A 20,046-nucleotide genomic window follows, 5' to 3' on the forward strand; every position below is an offset into this window, starting at 1 on the left:
AGTAGCCAACACTGAGTCCTGGATCAAGGCTGGAACCAAAGGTCTTAAGGAAGACACTAATAAAACCCTTCTTATATCATCCTAAGCAAACCTCTCTGGAATGTCAAACATCTTTATCACACAAAATATGCAATTCTTGACTGCAGAGTATAGAGGATGTGTGTGCATGAATCCTCACTACTGAGAATGTCCTCGCATGCTTTAATGGTTTTGCTGATTGTGCCAAAGATTAGTGATGCTTTAGAAGGCTAGTAAGATTCCCTCAAATAACTTATTGTTGATGACCATTTTCTGGCAGTAGCTAACACAGTTACTTGCATTTTCTTTGGAGATACTTGAGCTATACTGGTACATATGATCCATCACAACAGGGATTCTTCTGACTCATCAGTGTATCACTGGTACTTCTGCAAATGTGTTGCCAGCTTCCCAGCAAGAGCACACAGGACTTTGGCAGCTGTCAACATGGGTGTGTACAAGTCTTCTAGTTCCAAGCCAACAATAATATGATAGACAAAAAGCCACAACAGATTTAAAGCTCCAGTTTTGATTGGCAGAGGCGCAAGGGTTGTTTAACCCTCTTCCCATGCTATTTCTGCATTGACCATGACACTCCCCTCCTGCAACCAAGATCAACTTTGTTGGATGGGGGAAAGAGATTCCCAAATGATGTCTACGGTATATTATTTCCCAGTAGGTTCTAAGAACAACTTCATTGTGTGAATGTGCCTGCATGTTAAAATTCTAATAATAACGTGGAAGGAAAGGGTTAGACACTAAACTACTTGACTCAGAGCTACTATTTCCCGCCGAACTGTGAGCCACCAGCAATTGCTTTTTAAAAAATGTTTAAAATAAAAGTTATCTCCTTTGCCATGCCTGTTTTGGCTCCTACACTTGGACTCATATAAAGTGACCCTAACACACACAGCAAAAAGGGGGTGGGTGGGGAGAAATTGAACCCAGGACTGAGGCTATGCTAGATCTTGTGAGACAGAGGTTTTGCTCTCAAAGGTAACTCAACATGACAGATTGGAAATAACTTGTTGGTAACAAAGATATCATTCCCTAAAACTATGGAGTCAAGTTTTAGGGATGCTACTTTTTTTTAAGAGTAGGAGTATATGATTTTGAGGGTTGGCTCATACACACATTACTTTGGGGTATATGATTCTGAAGCCACGTGTTCAACATCCCAACTGGGTGAAGTACACTTCCATTGAGAGAAGATGTAGGCATCTGGTGAGGCAGATGTACAGCACTCTAGCCTGGAGATAGATTACTTAGGCCCATGAACCACAAAATGATGGTGCAAGGGCACAGTCGGACACGGAATTGTGGTGTGCATGGAGGCGGTTTGGCATAATTAGCTGACAATTACTAACATCATTTCCTATTGATAGGCCATCTCTATATGTAATCTTCTACTGTTCCTCTCCCTCAGTCTAACTATTCCTTTCCCCTTCCGCCTTCACAGTCATTCTTTCTTCCCACAAACTCCACCAGCCACTCTGTCCACTTCCTCTCTTCTCTTTCCTTTCCTTTCCTCAAACCTAACATGCTACCCCACAGGGCTTTCATCCAGTGGGTCGGATCAAAATGTGACTAACCCTCCATGGGCTTGACCAATCCCCTGACCCCAAAACAAAAAAGGCCCCAGAAATGGTGCCTTAGTTGTTAAGGTAAATGCATGCAAATTTTACTAGATTACTATTCACCATGGGCATGACAGAACATTTCATTTATTTATAAAAATGTTTACATACCACTGTATCATAAAAAGATATCACAGTGGTTTACAGCAATATAGAAACATAAAGCCAAACAGTAACATCATAACAAGTTAAAAGCAAAAAGAAATTAAAAGCAAACATCAACAGACCATTGTGGGGGGTGTACTCTTAATTCCCTGCATAGGCTTGACAGGATAGAAAAGTTTGCAGCAGGCGTTCAAAAGCTGGCACAGAAGGCACCTGCTAAATCCAGACCTTAGCCTTCATTAGTCTTTCCCTTCTTCTCTTATCAGGTAATTATAGCCTTAGAACTAGAGAAATCTGCAAACCTAGAGAAAATTTGCCTAGCTGTGAGTAGCGTGTGTAAACGTTAAAAAGTCACTCCCAATGTGAAAACTCAATGGTGCTTAGTGGTGGAATTGGTCAGTGCATCTGGCTGTTAACCAGCAGCCCAGGGACGGTTGTGGGCAGGATTCTTGCATTGCAGGGGGTTGGCTAGATGACCCTGAGGGTATTTTCCAACTCTACAGTTCTATGATTCTAAGCCTTAGAGAGCATAGGATAATCAATGTATGTGCCAAACTGTTCCTAGAAGCCCTAATTAGCAATATTATCTATTCTGACAGAAAACCAATTAATTGCTCTTTAACAGATCAACAATTTCTTACAGTCAGGGCACAAGCTCACAGGCAGCACTGGAAGCCTTCGCTGCCCGCAGGGGCATGGCACACATCCTGGGGGCAGGGCACACCGCCTGCAGGGGCGTGGTGCCCAGCACGGGGGAGGGGGGGCAGCCGCGATGGCACCCCACTGGGATCACGCTGCCAGGGGTGGTGTGCTCCCCCTGCACTCCTTTTCTTCCACCACTGGACTTAAGGACTCCAATCAGTGTGAAGCTGGTTTGAGAAACAATGCATCAAATGGCAACATTTCATAACAAAATACAGGATACATATTGAGTTAATGTTGTGTTCTGGATCAAAACCCCAGAACTGGGAATGCACAGAAAACAGGAGTGTGAACACATCCTCTCTACCCCCTCTCATTCACCTCCCTAAAAAGAAAAACAGCTTTCTAAGGGCAAATGCAAGTTTGTTCTTCATCCATAAAAGAGTGACAATGAAAAGTGTCCATATAATGCAGCCAGTATGGAATCTGAAAGATAGATTTTTCGGAAGGAGCTGGCAGGAACCTACCATAATTATGAACTTGTAGATTTTGAAAGCAACATCCAGGGCTTTATCTCCCATCTACTTTGTATTCAGGGATATAGTACACCTTACTGAATAAATAACACAGAGCAATACAAAGTGAACAGCAGAGGCTTTAAATGTGTTTGTGTCTGTTTTAACAGAAATTTGTGCAATCTTAATTATGGATTTCCTTTCCTGAGCCACAATTAAAACAGATACTGTATGCATACACAATATGCATACATATTGAGTTTTCTCATTGGGAGTGACTCCAGTTCAACTGGCGCCCAGAGGCATGTAACGTCACTTTAAATGCATTTCAAGACTATATATCCCATAACCAGTAAGTCTGGTTACTCCATGGGGTACATCTTAATAAGTTTACACCTGGAAGTTTCTAGATGCTCATTAGTATCACTCACTTTGTAAAGGTATTTTTAATTAACAAAACAAGCCTGGGTTCCTGTCGTTTCTACCTCTACAAAGTTCATATCTACACTTTACATCTCATTGGGCTGTTTCAGCTGCCATTTGCTTTTTAAAGAAGTGTTTGATCCAGAATCCATGGGATGAATGTACATATATGGCTCCTAGTATAGGTGGGCAATGAGTAAATGAAGATTAGATTATCAGTGTACACTTGTGTGTAAAATAGCCTGCACCATCCAGGTGCTCTCCAGGCATTTTGGACAACTCTGTGCTCTGCAGTGATGGAAGTTCTAGTTCAGAACATCTGGATGTCCCCAGAATGGCAAAAGCTATAAGAATACAATTTATATACTGCCGTTCTTCCTGAAGGAGCCCATGGCAGCAAACACATCTTTTTTTTAAGCATTCTAAAAAATGGTTGAAAACTTTATCTACACTGTTCTTGTTCACCAAAGCTGATTAAATTACCAATGGAATTGAAAGGGAATCTTTCAAATGACTAATCACAAAACAAAGTACAAAAGTATGTTCATTATCACCAGCAATTACAGCACAAGGTACAATCTCCATGACAGAATGGTTTGCCTAATTTTGCTTACCAGTTAGATTACGAGCAAGATTAAAATAAGTGGCCACTTGAACACTGTTCTTACTGATGATAAAGTGACACAATTAATGTGGCCATAAGCCACCCATGTTTTAAAGCTTATAGGTATTTATATTGGTGAATGGACAGCAAAAGGAATAGATGGCTGTGAGCAGCAAATTTGCATGTACAGTACTGTATGTGTAAAACATGTAGGACAGACTCATTCAAGAGCCGGGATTGGTTGCTGCTCATTGGCAAGTGTGCACTCATGGTAAACATTCAACATGATGGATGAAAGGTTATTTCATTTCATTGCCACTTGCACTGAACATGTATTATGCTTTCCTACTTCTTCCCAAATAGACCCCTACTCACTAGCAGGAATGGCCTAAAAGAAAGTAATCAGAAGCAATGTTCTGTAACTATGCAATGGGGAAAGCTGAAACCAGGGAACTTCCTAACTATTCTATAGTTAGGAATTAGTCTTGGCGAAAGCCAGGGGCAAACGAAGGCTAACCTGGGGCGGGGCAAACCGCCAGCTGCGCACGCGTTGCGCCGCTACATATGATGCATGTGTGGTGTCACTACATAGAGCACATGTGCGGTGTCACTATGTAGAGTGCATGCGCGTGACACCATGCATGTGTTGTACATAGCGGTTTGCGACCAGCACCGCTCGAACGACATATGGATGGTGGCAGGATCCTCCGCTTGCGGCTGCAGCTGTGAACGGAGGATCCTCCACATGCGGCTGCGGCGGTGCGAGCACCCCATGGGGTGCCTTCTTGTCACCAACCAAAACATGGCACCTGGGGCACACCGCCCCCCCCCCCCCGCGATGCCACTGGCAAAAGCTCAGCCCTGTGCTTGCTTAGCACCAGGTCTCAGTTTGGGAATACAGAAAGCTACCTTATATAACAAGAAAGACCACTAGTCTAACTAGTTCAGCACTGGCTGCTACGATAAGCAGTACAGTAGTTCTTTGAAGTCTAAGGCAAAAAAGGGTATTTCCTTATCACCAGCTAGTCAAGTCCCCTGTTTAACAGGCAATGCCAGAGCAGAGACTGAATCAGGAAACCTCTATTTGCAAAGCAAGTGCTCTGCGACAAAGCTGTGTGTTGCCCCTACATGCAGAATAATGAGACTATCCTGTCATACCGGAGGAATAAGCCCCAACAAAAGTACAGTACTGGTGCATTCACTACTCAGGGCTGCATGCAGAGCCAGCAAATGAACTGACCCACCCCCTGCCTTGTTTCCCTGGCATACCCTTTGGGCCTTCAGTTGCTGCAGGTCAAATAAAAAATTAGCAATGAAAGGTTTTCCCAACAAACAAAGGCTCTGTTTTATCTGCTGGATTTCTATCTGTTAGGGTATTAAGGGCACAAAATCCCTGCAACCGAGAAGGAAATAATCACATAATTTTAGGGTTGGAATGGACCTTGGAGTCACCTAGTCCAGAGCTGGCAGGTGGCAACTCACATCTTGTTTCCTTCAGTCCAGCACAGACTAAGCTCATGTTTCAAGGAGGATTCTTGCTGCCCAATTCTAAGTATATTTACTCAGAATTAAGTCACAGTATTGCAGCCTTAGAAACCTTTTTTTTAAAAACCACTTTATAAGAAAGCTTTATGAGAATTCCACGAGAGACAATTTTGAAGGTAAAAACAAATACTAACTATCCTTTTAAAGGACAGTTAGTGCCCCCTAATGCACACCACACTCCCTTTCAGATAGTGTGCATACAGAGGGCTTGAAAACAAACAGATGATCTAATTTAGAGGACATGCAGCTTTATTGTGTTCCAGGTTCCCGGAGAGATAAGCAAATAATAAATCAAGATTAACAAAACAACACCACTTATAAGATATGGTAGAAAGCATAGGTCTGAATCCATGAAGCCCAAAGAATATGAATGAATATTTAGGGAAGGGCAAAATGATTTTGAGATGCTACTGTTAGAATATGTTTTTGCTGATATTCGGCATCTGTGCAGATGCAATTTTCGGCTCCGTGGAAGCAAGTCCCCGAGCCGGTTTAGAGCAGTGCGCAAGCAGGCAGCTCGGTTCGAGGGCAGCCTCAACCTCCATCGGCTGCTTTGCTTCCGGCCTATGGGCCTTAGGTTGCTGACCCCTGCTGTAGAGGGAAGTGTGGGGCAGGTGGGACTCATCTGCCTGAGAAGGTAGCCCGTCTGACTTCACCCCCAAATGCACACTCCATTGTCTTTCAAGATAGACAGATGCCAACAACAATTGGTTCCAAGAAGGTAGGGTGTCTTGCACCCACAGATTCATAACAATATATATACACAGGGTGAGTCTTAAAAGAGGCCCCATGGAACATGTGTACTCCGTATCCATGGGGCCTCTTTTAAAGGACTCACCCTGTATACACACACACACTCTGGGGTTGAGTTGCATTGTACATGCTGCTTTGAAGATAATTCAGAACCTTTGGTTAGTTCAAAACCAGGTACTAAGCTATTACCTCGGTCTGCTGGGTGAAACTTAACTTCCCAGCATTGAAATAACTTCCATGGCTTCCAGTCCATTTTGAAGCACTACATAAATTAGGGCTCAGGTACCTGAAGAAACACCTGCTCCTATATCAACTTCTCTGTGCCTCGAGATCATCTTTCCAGGGCCCCACACCATCCAAGTAAAGTAAGGCAGGTGAAAACCAGGGAGCGATACCCTTCTCAGAGGTAGTGCCTCCTTCGTGGAATTCCCTCCCCAGAGGCCTCGCCGGTGCCAACATTGTTGTCTTTTAGGTACAAGGTAAAGACAATTACGGTAAATTTTTTTGCAGTGTTTTATTTTATTACATTTTAAAATAAAAACAGTCAACACATAAAACACATTATTTCAGTTTTATATTGTTTTTGTAAACAACCCTGAAATCTCCACAGAAGGGCAGAAGTATGCAAACCTTTTAAACAGAATCCAAGCCTGTACCTACCCACACCCAAGCGACACATTAATAACAAGGAAGAGAAAAAGGGATGGTTCAGCAAAAGAGCGTATGTTTTGCATGCAGTACTAAGGTCTGACTCAGCATGAGGCAGGTTCACGTGAACCAGAAAAGGTGAGAATCATCCGTTCTGCGGGTCAAATAAGCGGTATGTGTGTGTCTCTCCCCCCCCCCCAATCTCTGCGTGTGTCACCGCTGACAAAAGCACACCCACCCATTAGTTTCGGTGGGTGGGGCTCGTGTTGTCATCTGGATTCTTCCTTCAGAAGGAAAGGGAAAGCGGCAGGACTGAGAGGAAGGCGCCCCTCTCCCAGTAGTCTGTTTTTGCTTTCCACCCACCGCGCAGAAGGGAACGCAAAGGCACAGGATGACACAGGCAGGCTCCTTACCTAGGCAGGCTCCAGTGACCAGGGCTGTAGCCGTCAGGGCTCCGGCCGAGGCGCCATAAATGTTCTTGGCATTCGCTACCAAGAAAGGCGCGTGCTCTTGGAGGCAGCTGGCGACCCCGATGTGGTACACCCCCAAGAACCCGCAGCCCGCGAAGGAGATATTCCAGGTGGAGCCCAGCGGGTACATCGCCTCACAACCACCTCCTCTTCCTCGCACACCCTCACGGATGCGGGGCGAGGCAGGGGGGCAACCACGGAGGAAGAGGGACACGGAGCGAGCTCTCCCGGCGCGGGGCTGGGCACTCCCGGGCAGCTCCCTGCCTGGCTCCTTTTCAGCGCCTGGCGTGCAGGAAGGGGTTTCTCCCGGTGGTCGCCGCGCTGCCACTTGCTTCTTCCGCCTTCTCTCTAGTCGCAGCAAACTCCACCTGAGCGCCGACGGCCGGGAGGGAAGCGTTATATCGGGTGCGCGCCAGCAGCGGGGAGGAGCCCCGCTTGGTCACAATCCCACGACGCCAGCGAGCGGCTAATGGCTGCTGCGCAGAGGCGGTGGCGACACTCTCCACGCCCCCTCGGAAGGTGGAGTCGGAGCCTTCGGGGGACGGGCGCGCACCAGCCTAGGACGGGGGTTGGGCGGGCTTCGCCAACCGGCTCCAGCAACCCGCCGCTGGGGAGTATTTCCCAGAAAGCTCGAGGGCGTTCCGAGGCGGCATCCAATCGCGGGGGCGCCCTCTTCGCAAGCTCCGCTGTTGTAGCTTTCGACCCAGATATGCTTGTTTTGGGAGAGCTCCTGGCTTTCCCAGGAAGCCAAGTTTGAAGGTCTCGCGCATTGCGGTTGCCTCAGGCGTGTATGGTGACGCGCGTGTACACACTGGAGGTTAAAGGGTACGTATGTGGTGCGCAGAGGGAAGGCCGCTGTGTTTGCCAGGCTGGGGGTCGGGGATTTGAAGGGCGAGGCTCAGAAGAGGGTGGTCTCCTTGCGTTTGTTTTCTTGAGAAAGAGCCCCACGGAGCTCAGTCCCAAATCAACGTACCTGAGATTGGGGTGTTAAGCATAGCTGTCAACTTTTCCCTTTTCTTGAGAGGAATCCTATTCGGAATAAGGGAATTTCCCTTAAAAAAAGGAAACGTTGACAGCTATGGAAGGGGTTTTGGGGAGAAGTAAAGTTAGACCATCTTCCGGTGGTGCTCTCAGGACACGGCTAGGGGCCCCTCCTCAGCAGGAGAAGTAAGAGGGTCCCCCAAATGCTGTAGCATTTGCGAAGAGGTGAAGTAATAAATGGGAGAGCTATCAAACCAGTAAGTCCGGAGTCTAAAATTGCCCGACTGCACCACGACCTTCTTCCAGCTTGTGAGACTTACTAGGAAGTGTCATAAAACACAGTGGGCCTAAGACTAGTAAACATGTACAAGATTCATAGCTGTCAACTTTCAGATTTGAAAATAAGGCATCAGCAGCCTCGAAAATAAGGGATCAGCAGCCTCACCTCTCCCGTGGACAGTGTACGGGATATCTAACAATCTGGGATGGCAGCGGGAAGCAGCGGGAAACGGAGCTGGAATAAGGGAATTTCCAGCAAAAAAAGGGAAGGTTGACAGCTATGACTAGATTGCTCTGCTTGTCTGTTGCAGCAAAAAAAAAAAAAAAAAAGCTGGCAAGAAAAATGCCTTCTAATTAGCACCTTTGTAGCGAACAGATTTATTTTAGCATATCCTTTGGTGGGTTAGAGTCCACTTAATCAGATGCATGAAGTGGCAAAGCAGGCTTGGTTTCATAAAAATGTATGCCACAACAAACCTGTTGGTCTTTAAACCAGGGATGGGGAACATGTGACCCTCCAAATGTTCTTGGATTACAACTCTCACTAGCCATTATAGCCAGTGGTCAAGTGTAATGAGACTTGTTGTCATTTCCATTTGCAGCATTGCTAGAATGAAGGGTGACTGTGACCCCCTCACTCACTCATTCATGCTTGGCCATGGTTTGGCTTAGTATTATATGTGAACCAGCCCAGTGTATCTGTTAGAACAGAGAGACTAGACAGAAAAGGTCTGGGTTAGCGGTTCTGTCCAAATAGTAGCAAGCTACCTAGAGAGATCCTGTTGTTTTTCTTTACTGTTTGCTTATCATGCTGCCCGTGTTTCAAAAGTAGGCATTCAGATGTTAACCATTTCTTTTTAAAATTGGGGCCTCAGGGACTAATGTACAGTGAGAACAGCCAGTTCCCATGTTCTCCAGGCTGCTCTGTTTTTGAGACACTGGTCTGGGGGCTGGGATCTTTTTCTACACAGAAAATTTGCATCACTTAGCAGCAAGGGGTAGGAAGAATGTTTTCCAATGAAATAACCACCCCCATCCCGTGCAGTGATACCCTGATCCATTTTGCATCTTCCCTACAGTGGATTCAATCATTGCACATCAGTTTGGCCTGTGATACTAAAATGAAAATAAAATCAATGCCTACTTAATCTACATCAACTAAAATGAGAAGGAAACCTGGTGCTCAGGCTTCATCTTTGGCAAGTCTACAGCCAAAATGAGAATACTGAAAGCCAGTGTAAGATCCTGCTGCTCCTATTCAGTAAGATCCTGCTGCTGTCTCAAACCCGTTGAAAGAAATGTAAACAACTATGCCTTGCTTGCTGCTTACATATGAAAACATTATAGTGTGGCCACAGAATTTTCCCATCCTTTTAAAAACATGATGCAAAAATATCCCAACTTCACTGGAATTAGGAACCAGCCAGATTAGTACTGTTAATTATCAGCATGAACACTGCAATTCATTTGGTAAATTATCAAAGGATAATTTAACTGGGTAATCTAATTGAGATTATCTATACTAATTGGGATCTTTTAAAGAGACATTTGCTATTAAGCAACATCAGTACATGATGTATTAGTTACAAGTTGTTACCTTTCCTTGTATGCTAGCATGAAATGGAATGGAGGAAATAATTAAAATAATTCCTCAGCAATCCTGTTTGTCCCACCAATGAGTGTTAGGGAGGCAATGCAGACATGCCTTTTAAGTTGCATTCCAAGTTGAAATTTAGCAGATGAAACCATCGCAGATGATGGGAGTTGTAGTCCAGTATACTGGAGGCCACGTACTAATTCTCCAGTGATTATAAAAGGTATCAATTATTTGTCAAAAATCCTGAAGGTCCTATAGATGCCTACTACCCAAGATCACTTCATAGGGTTTTAGCATCTTTCCATTTACTTTTACCACCCCTTTGTTTTCAGTCAAACTATAAGTTAGAAAGTGGAAGCAGAAAATTTATGAAACTGATACCTAGGCCAGCTGGAATACTTTCAACAAAAGGTTTGGACTCGTGAAGGTAACTAGATATGGCAGGTGGGTTGTGTTGTATGTGGTTGCAGTGGTCTAACTATCTATGTAAGCGTATATGAGAAATGGTACCTTGTAGAACTGAAATGTAATCAATAGCAAGCCACAGATTAAAGGTGTACTTTACCTGGAGCCTCTAGTGAATCTCTGGAATTCAACTCTGATCCTCTGAAATACACCTTTGTTTTAGTAACACTGCTGAAGTTATTATTTTACATATTGTTCTGTCTACATATTGTTATGTCTATTTATAAATAGCATTGGACTCTAGAGGAGGGGCAGGGAATGTGATTAGAAATCCTTTGTGATAATAGTCTACAGAAACAAGAGGGAGAGGTGGACAAACAATAATGGGGTGTGTGCATTTCTCCCAAAGTCAGCTCTTTCAGTCAGAAGCCACACCAGTGTTCTCTAAACCATATTTTCATTTACAGTATATTATTCCTTAAGTCACATGCCTGTTCATAGGCTGAATATCTGGCACTGTGAGTGGAGCTCATAATAGACCTCTCCTATTCAGTAAGATCCTGCTGCTGTCTCAAACCCATTGAAAGAAATGTAAACAACTATGCCTTGCTTGCTGCCTACATATGAAAACATTATAGTGTGGTCACAGAATTTTCCCATCCTTTTTAAAAATATGATGCAAAAATATCCCAACTTCACTGGAATTAGGAACCAGCCAGCTTTTACTCATGACTAGCTAAGAAGTCCATAGTCCATTATAGGGTTGCCTTTGCACTTTGCCCAAGGCACTTATTATAGCTGTTTTTGTTTCTGTGCCAATATTTAGAACTCTATGGCAGCAGTTTCCTTTTATGCAGTGCATTGCATTTTTACAAGCATATGCACTCCGAGGACAAAGTATCTAGTTCCGTTTACATAATTGCTGCATTTTATATAATCTCTTGTAACATGGTGCAATACCTATGTATTAAAGCAAAGTTATGTATGTTGTGTTACTGGATGCTACTTTCAAAAGTTTCCTAACAGTCTTCAAGAAAAAAATTATTAAAAAATACCCTATCTTAGGTGAGTGGACCAAGTCAGCTACATCTGTATTCCAAGGTACTGGACACAAGTGTGGTGCTGATAACACCAAGGTTGCAGGTTAATTCCCATAAGGGACAGGTGCATATTCCTGCATTGCAGGGGGCTGGACCAGATGACCCCCAGGGTCCCTACCAACTCTTAGCTCACTTTACACTCCCTGTCACTTGAAGAACTGTAGTGCAATTATTTTGCTTCATGAAGGCCACAAAACAGACAAGATACCAAACGGCACCAATCTGGGTTCAAATTAGAATTTTTCAATTTATGAGGTTATGCCACTTTGGTTCGGCCATCACTTTACTATATCCATTTTTTCTACTTCATATTTGGGAGGCAAGGGCCAGTATAATATTGAGTGTATGCAATGCATGTGTTACATGGACTGATTTTTCTGCCATGGCCATCACTCTTTAAAGCAGGTGTTGAAAACCTGCTGGAGGATTTCAGCTGCCCTGTATTCTAAATATATTTAAATAGGTCTAACATATATCCGGAAATCCCTGGACATAGCTGGGATTAGTCTGTTGAAAATGGTGTCTAGGCGGAATTTTCCGTAAGTGGTTAAAATGTATGGGAAAACCTGGACATGTGGCACCCCATATTGGAAGTGTTGGTTTTTTGCCGATTTTCCTAAAAAACAGCAAACCCCCCACACCTTTTTTGAGTTCTTGCAAAAAAAAAAAAATTATTCAACTATTGTGTCCAGACTTTTACTTTTTGAAATATGGCAACCCTAATTTAAATGTATTTTAAATATATTTCATGGCACGTGGGGTTCTGTATTTCATACTAACACAGAAGAGCAAAGTTTATAGCAATAAAAGCAAAAATCTAATTTTTAAAAACTTCTCCGAACAGGTAAGACATAGTGAAGTCTGGGTAACCAGGAGGTAGTTCTGCATGGTTGTATACTGCTCCTTGATTTGACCATAATTCAGTATTAGTTTTGTAGAAGAACATTTAACCCTTTAGAAGTCTTTTGAATTCAAAATGCGTCTGATGCATATTTTGAAACACTCTTACTCAATTTCTATAAAGTGAACCAAAATTTGTGTAAAAGGCATCAGCTTGTCTGCCTCTACACCTGACATATATCAGATTAAGGCATCACATTTAAGGTGTAAAAGCATGAACAAGCTGCCTCCTGGTTTTTATAAAAGGCTCTGCCTACATCCTTATCAGCCTATTTCTCTTCCAAATATTTTAGTTACTGCAAAAACTTTTTTGTTGCGGAAAAACCTATTTTAAATTTCTTAGCAGTGTTAAATAACATCAAATTGCTCACTTTATGTTAATACCAAACAGCTTTGAACCACTCTAGAAAATCCGTAATTCACAAAACAATAACAAGAGTTGTAACTTTATCACAAGATGCTACTTCTAAAGAATTACCAAATGATTCAGAACACTGTACATGTAGAAAGCAAGGAAGCTTATCAAGTACGCCACAACAAAACAATATTTTAACCAAGTTTTATTATAGATTAGCCCTCAACAAAAGTTTAATCGAACAGCCCAAATCCCATATCATCATCAGATTCTTCAGACTCTTCTTTCTTTTCTTCTTTCTTCTCCTCCGCTGAAAAGACAAGTAGATATAGACAGTTTAGCAGACAACTCTCAAAACAGCATTTTTATAGGCTAATTCTATATACTAGTGGTGGGGAATCTATGGCCCTCAGACATTGTTCAACTCCCTCCAGCATGGTCAATGGCAAGGGGTGATGCAAGCTGTAGCTCAGGAAACACCCAGAGCATCACATGTTCCCATCACCACTACAACTGCAGCTGCCTTAAAGATGAGGTGTGAGGGTCAACCAATCTGGAGTTAGAAGAAGAAAATCCAAACAAAGTCATGATGCAAATAGCTGAAGGCAGACACTGCTCATCAACAAGTTGTATTAGGTTCAGCACTCATGTAGGCCGTATGTCGTCTCACTGCACTTCATAACCCCATGTTACAATATGCCAACATTGCCTACTGCAAATAAGCAAAAAGGAAGGTAAAAAGAAAGCAGAGAAGATTCGCTGGGTCTCAGCATCCATACCAAATCAGAGTATCTTAGCTGAAGAGAATGTATCTGAAGTCTGAGCTAGAACATTACCTTGCAATAATGTTTTCCTTACAACTGGAAGAGCTATTGCCAAGACATTTTTTTAATTTTTAATGTCGAACTGGGCAATGTTTCCAAACAAAGTAACAACTCTTATCATACGAGTTGTGGCTACTCAACGTGAAATTGAAGTCTCCCGCTTGATGCCTGCCCGCCCACCCAACCTTCCTTTTCATGATCCATTATACTTACCAGCTGCTGGTGCAGCACCTGCAGCAGGAGCAGCAGAACCTCCAGCAGAAACTGCTACAGCCCCACCAACTGGCATGCTGGCAAGCTTGCTGTTACCTGGGGGACATTAACAAGGAAAATGAAGAACTGTGTATGAAGCCAATGAGAGAGAAACCAGAGGACAAACCCCCAATTCTGCACTGTTCCCTACTGCCCAACCCTTTTCCCCTTCCTACCCCAGTCCATTTCTGATAAAGGGAGGAACAAAAGGATGAACTTTTGCCTAGCACTTTAGAAGACCAGTTTTGTCACAAGCGCCTCAGGTTGTTGGCCCCCAATACATCAGATACCACAGGCTATTGACACAATACCAGTGATCAACTTCAGTTGACCACCAAACTCACACCAGGTGCTAGAAAAGGAAGTCTTAATATTCTATCAGCCTAGTTCCTGCATATAAACCAGGCCAACTGGTCCTTCAGTGCCCTTCTCCCATGCAACCAGTGGGAATGTTTTGTTCCCAAGAGCAGCATGAAGCCAAACTTAGAACTGTGGTAAGGAGTACACTGTGCAACTACAGAAGTTACATGATGAATGGACCCTAGAGATTTAAAGACTAGCTACCAATTAATGCCAACAGTTCCAGGGAAGTTGGCAATATACTATTTCCCTTGTGAGAACAAGCACGTCAGTGGGGGAAATGCCTGTTCTTTGTTTCTAGGAATATAAATCCAAACAATTGCATGGTATTCCTGGAGCCAGAACAGTAAACACATTTTATAACCATTCAGCATATTCTCAGAAAAGAGTATGTGTAACAGCAGAGCCAAGAAGTAATTTAAGTGTACAAAAAAAACCCTTTATTTAGAACAAATACAAAGGGCCTCATATAAGCATTAACAAGTCCTGTAGTTTGCTGTACCAGTTTTCCTGCAGGCATCTAGACACATCAACATTATCAGATAATCAAGGATATAGCTGTTATAGTAACAGGAGCAGCCGTATCATTGTAGTTACTATGACTATGTATTCAGCACCAACAATTTATATGGCACCTAATAGCCTAAGATGCAAGTCCCTCCTGAAAGGAGGTTCCAACATTTTGCCAGTGGAAACAAAAAGGAGGCATCTGTGACCACACAAGGATGGGGGGTTCAGAAGGGCTTCACAGGAAGAGAGGTAATGCCACTGTGCTGGCATTCAAGAGGAGTTCAATGGGTGGCATAGAGTTCTACATGGAGTGGAGGGCAGAATGACAAGGGGAAACAACATAGAAGCCTACTATAATTAGGTTGGGAGATGACCAAACCAGAATGTTTTACAATGTTGATTGACATGACTTAACAATGGGGGGTGTTAGGGAACAATCCAAAATAAAGCCAAGGCTTCACTGCTGGTCTACAAGGTGGATGCTACAAAGAGCACAAGAAGACCTTTGACATGCTCCCCAGGACGCCCAGGGACCCACAGGGTGGGGTACTGTTGTTGCTGGGGCAAAATTTATTTTTGGATGTGCATTATTTTTTGTTGGCTATCCAAGGGGCTGTGTGTATGATGTATATATACACACACACAACTTGATTACCAGCAAAAATATACATATATTACTGTTGGATTTATTATCATTGTATATTTGTCCACAATGAGATGTTTTCATTAGTTCACTGAGCATACGGCTGCTTGTAACTGTTAGTGAATTATGTAAAATGTTTTGGTGTTGTGGGCTGCCTCGAGCATGGATTACTATGGAAAGACAGCGCATATGTGATACTGCTACTGCTGAATTTACAAAAAAACAGTTGTCCAAGTGTGCAAATGATGAGTAGCATGGGACCAATGAACAAGCCATGAAGATTCTCAGTATGTCCAGAAGGCACTGCCAACAATGGAAACAGTGAGCAAACAACGAAGACAGGATGGAAAAGAACCAGCCTATAACAAGAGTTCTACCTAAGGTGTGGGAAAGGGCACAATCAGCAATATCACAGAGATTGTACAGGGAAAGAGAAATTGAAATAGAGAAACATGAGACACTAGGAAATACACAGCATGTTCCAAAAGTCCAGAAGCAGAGGGCAGAAAAAAGTTGGCCAGTAAAGAAGGAGGATGTTGATATATACCTGAAATGCAACCCATATATTCCAAATATTGGTGTTAAGATGTAAGGAGAAGACCAGGAGGTGAGGGGCAGACAGGATTAAAGAAATGCGGGGGGGATGCTAGTAGGGTGGTCATCTCACCAAGCAAGATAGCTTGAGGGAGATGGAAGAGGGGTATGAAGTTGGGACTAGGACAAATAGCTTCATTATTTTATCACAGAAGGAGGCATGGTGGACAGGGAGCAAGATGGCAGCAGAAGACTTTAATAGAGCAAACTGGCAAGACAGAAATTGTTATTCTTTTCAGAGACCCATTCAACCAGCAAGATTCCCCCCCCCAGAAGGCAATGCTGCTTTTTAAACAGCAATTTGTTGAGAACATCCTCTATACAAATAGGCAACAAGTGCCTGTTTTTATGAGGGTTTCCCCAAATTAATGTGGTCCACCAGCGAAACCCAGCAGGCACCAGCATGAGCCTGTAGGAATTAGGATGGACCCATTACATTTCCAAGCATATTCCATTAATGCCACACATATTTATTGATTACACTCTGGATTGCCATTTGCTATGCTGAGTAACTACAGTATTAAAGTTTGGCCACTTGACTATTTCAAGATTGAATCATGTTGCTGTGGTAATTTCACTCCCAACAACCCTCTCTGCTGTAAGCAAAATAGTTAAATACCTTTGAACTAGTGACCTCTCAGCCCCAGCACCTTCAGTGCCAAAGAGGGACTCATGGTCCCTTTCAAACCTGTCTCCATTTTAAACTCACCTTGGGAGATGACATCTTCAATGTTTTTTCCATTCAGCTCACTAATGACCTGTGGGAAGCAAGTTGAAAAGTGTTACCTAAAAAAGGTTTTAAGTGCAGGGAACTAAAGAATTAACAACTGTGGCCAAAATGCTGCAAAACTGAAGCAACTCAAAACACTTTTTAAAAAATACAATTGGTCTTGCCTAGAGCTGCCCTGGGGAAACTGCACTGTGCCACACTGAACTCAGAAAGAGATTACCATCTTCTCAGATGCATTATTGCAGCTTTGCACAAAAAATATAGTGATCCCCAGGGCACTTTTGGTTAGCTACAGTCAAGCAGATTAGCTATCCAAGTGGGAATAAAATAACCTCTTACCAAGCACAGCATGATGTTCATCTGGAATCTCATCTGAGTCAAGAACTCAAATAACTGAATTGTTTTTATACAAGCCCCATATTTCCTTGGGTGGGGGAAATCATCAGTTTCCCATTATGCTTGCTGGGCTTTTGAGAAGGCAGATAGATTTCTTCAAAGTCTATCATGGAGTGATTGAAACCAGGGAAAGTTGTTAGAAACTACAAATAATGGCTGAAAAACTACCAAGCCAAAACAATGGGACTTTTAAAAATTAACCTTCTGTCTACAAAAGTGATACCCTTTCATTAAGCAAAGGTGTTTTTTCATTGCTGATTAGCTCATTTAGGTTGTTTACCATAGTAAAGTTCAAGAGAGAAAACTTTAATTTGCATTTCTTTTTATGCTGTACAAATTCTGCATGACTACCAGTTGTCCCAATCTTAATACTAGAAAAGACAGATATAGCGCACACAGAACTGAGCTATGGCAGCTTGCAATCTGCTCTTCCTTCCTGTTGGCATTAAGTCCAGAAGCCAAAGAAAGATGCAACACTGAACTGTAGATCTATCTCAGAAGAAGCCTTTTATAACCAGGCCTTTGGCTGCTTACACAATCTATGGTATCTGAAATATGTTTGTGGGAGAGGGGGTTATTGGTTTGTTTTCTATGTATTTTGTGATCTCATTTGTTTTAATACTATAAATCACCCTGTGATCTTCAGTATACAAATGGAAGTCTCATTAGTACAGGATATGCAGTATAATATTAGTTATTCCAATTCATTCTGGGCACTGAAAGTTAGCCCCAAAGCAGCTGAGAGGTACACAGGAAATATCCAGAGAATACTTGTGAAATAGAAACCAATAACAACATTCTTCAAGCCTTCATTTTGTAGTCTCTCTTTGGGTGATAAGGGGCTTGTGGTCCAGTGTAGTCTTTTCAATGAATGGCATTTATGCCACACTGCACGCCTATCTGTCACTCACCTTATTCACACGTTCGTCGTCCGTCTCAATGCCTACACTGTCAAGAATTTTCTTTAAGTCTTTTGAGCTTGGGGACTCATTGCCCCCAAGGACAGCAAGAAGGTAAGCTGCAACGTAGCGCATTCTGGGAAAGAAAAAATAAGGCAGGTTTTTTTAAAAAAAAATAAAATTGGCCGATAGAGTGGTATCTCGGGTTACATACGCTTCAGGTTACAGACTCCGCTAACCCAGAAATAGTACCTCGGGTTAAGAACTTTGCCTCAGAATGAGAACAGAAATCACGCAGCAGCAGTGGGAGGCCCCATTAGCTAAAGTGGTGCTTCAGGTTAAGAACAGTTTCCGGTTAAGAACGGACCTCCGGAACGAATTAAGTACGTAACCAGAGGTACCACGGTACTTATTTGAACAGCAGATGATTTTTCCTGTGTTTAATACATATGATAGTCCATTGAGTTTTAAAATGGATGATACCACGTAAAGTTCCAGGGGAGTATGCACAGCTGCCCTCTTAATTTTTGATATATCTATGCTTAAGAACTACCCTTATGTATTCCATATTAGGGGCATCCAGTAAGTAACTCCTATTTTGAGCACATGCTTTGCCTGCAGAAAACACCAGGTTCAATTCCTGACATTATGACTTTAATTTTAAAAAGGATCTAGTAGTGAATGCTACTATTCTTTACCAAACACTGCAGTGCCACCACTATTCACGACTGGACAATATTGTGGCAGATGAACAAACAGCCTGACTTGGTATAAGGCACCCTCTTCTTACATTATAACACACAATATGTTCTCTCAACTGCAAATAAAATATTTAACTTGGGCGGAAGGGGGGCTATAAAAAAAAACACGATTTCACTTCAGGGCCTTCTAAAAATAACCCCCCCACGGGAGACACGTGCTACCATCACAACTCCCACATTCACGTTGGACAAAGCCGCCATGCCGCTGAGATTTTAAGTTTCAACTCTCCATCGCCAGAACAAGCCGGAAATGGGAAAACCTAATGCACTACGGTCGCTTACCAGGGCAAAAAAGCATCTTCACCCACTTGTTGCAATCTCTAAATTTTTATTTTAAATCGGAATGGGGGGGCTGCTCCCCACCTCCTCCACTCGCCCTTTTTGCCTGGGAGGCTTCTAAAGCACTCCCTTCGCCTTCGCCGTTTCTAGGGTATGATATGCCCTCCGCATCCTTTCGTCACAGACCACCACTATCACAGGCTCCTCTCCTTCCCAGCCGGGCCTTCCCTAACCTGGATCAGGAAGCACATGGCCGCCATGTCACCCCCTCCACCCTGGCCCACATGGTATCGCCTATAAGCTGCCCGGCTTATAAACCCGCGCAACGGCAGGCGGTGGAGATGGAATCTAAGCACGTTCTAGACGCATCCATTACAAAAAAAGGGGGCGCAGAGTAAAAGAAGCCCCCCAAGCCTACTCACTTCGGGCCTCTGGACGTGCGCTCTCTACGACGGCGATAGCAAAAAGGAAAGGGAGGAGCCTACGGCGCGGGGTTCTTCCCAGTACTCTCCAACAACCGGGTTTCTCATTGGACGCAAGGCATAGCCAACCAGAAACCGCATAGTTAGCGGCGCCCTTACGGTCGTAGCACTAAACGGAAGTGAGAATCTTCCTGCCCGCCTTTGCAGCCGCCATGTCACTAGAGGCACCAGCGACGCCCATAGGGAGGAATCGGTCTCTGCGACTGCTGTTTCGGGATTAGAGGCGTCAGCAAGCGCCCTATGAAGGGAAAGAGGCTATATTTTCTTTGATCTGTGGCGGTGGCGGCTCTGAATTACGCGATAGCTGTGTGAATACAGCCTGCGGTTTTCATTTCTGTT

The 20,046-nt window shown here is 43.4% G+C and overlaps 2 protein-coding genes across 4 annotated transcripts in view; both read right to left on the reverse strand.

The window, feature by feature from the left end:
* PNPLA2 (patatin like phospholipase domain containing 2) overlaps nucleotides 1-7,566 on the reverse strand; it is a 36,999-nt gene extending 29,433 nt beyond the window's left edge. For 2 of the 3 annotated variants that reach the window (XM_053394806.1, XM_053394815.1), the window contains exon 1: nucleotides 7,304-7,566. In XM_053394806.1, the coding sequence (XP_053250781.1) occupies nucleotides 7,304-7,490 (187 nt within the window). In that variant the 5' untranslated portion in view covers nucleotides 7,491-7,566. Of the gene's footprint in view, nucleotides 1-7,128; nucleotides 7,153-7,303 lie in introns of those variants that run through there. The other variant, XM_053394824.1, reaches the window with a different exon arrangement.
* A 5,599-nt stretch (nucleotides 7,567-13,165) lies between these two features.
* On the reverse strand, nucleotides 13,166-19,774 carry RPLP2 (ribosomal protein lateral stalk subunit P2). Its single transcript, XM_053394837.1, has 5 exons — nucleotides 19,648-19,774; nucleotides 18,198-18,321; nucleotides 16,870-16,918; nucleotides 14,015-14,110; nucleotides 13,166-13,287 (listed from the first exon to the last, which is right to left on the reverse strand). Exons 2-5 carry the CDS (start codon nucleotides 18,318-18,320, stop codon nucleotides 13,211-13,213), a joined length of 345 nt encoding a protein of 114 aa, XP_053250812.1. The 5' UTR covers nucleotide 18,321; nucleotides 19,648-19,774; the 3' UTR covers nucleotides 13,166-13,210.
* Between the last annotated feature and the right edge of the window lie 272 nt (nucleotides 19,775-20,046).

Source organism: Podarcis raffonei, chromosome 1 (assembly GCF_027172205.1).
Source record: "Podarcis raffonei isolate rPodRaf1 chromosome 1, rPodRaf1.pri, whole genome shotgun sequence".
NCBI lineage: Eukaryota > Metazoa > Chordata > Lepidosauria > Squamata > Lacertidae > Podarcis > Podarcis raffonei.

Bases quoted from the DNA above. Each gene is read 5' to 3' on its own strand.
- RPLP2 (XM_053394837.1), bottom strand. From the start codon at position 18,320: ATGCGCTACGTTGCAGCTTACCTTCTTGCTGTCCTTGGGGGCAATGAG. The intron at 16,919-18,197 runs GTGAGTGACAGA...TGCTTCCCACAG, and splicing joins ACGACGAACGTGTGAATAAG to GTCATTAGTGAGCTGAATGG. The intron at 14,111-16,869 runs GTGAGTTTAAAA...AATGTCCCCCAG, and splicing joins TGAAGATGTCATCTCCCAAG to GTAACAGCAAGCTTGCCAGC.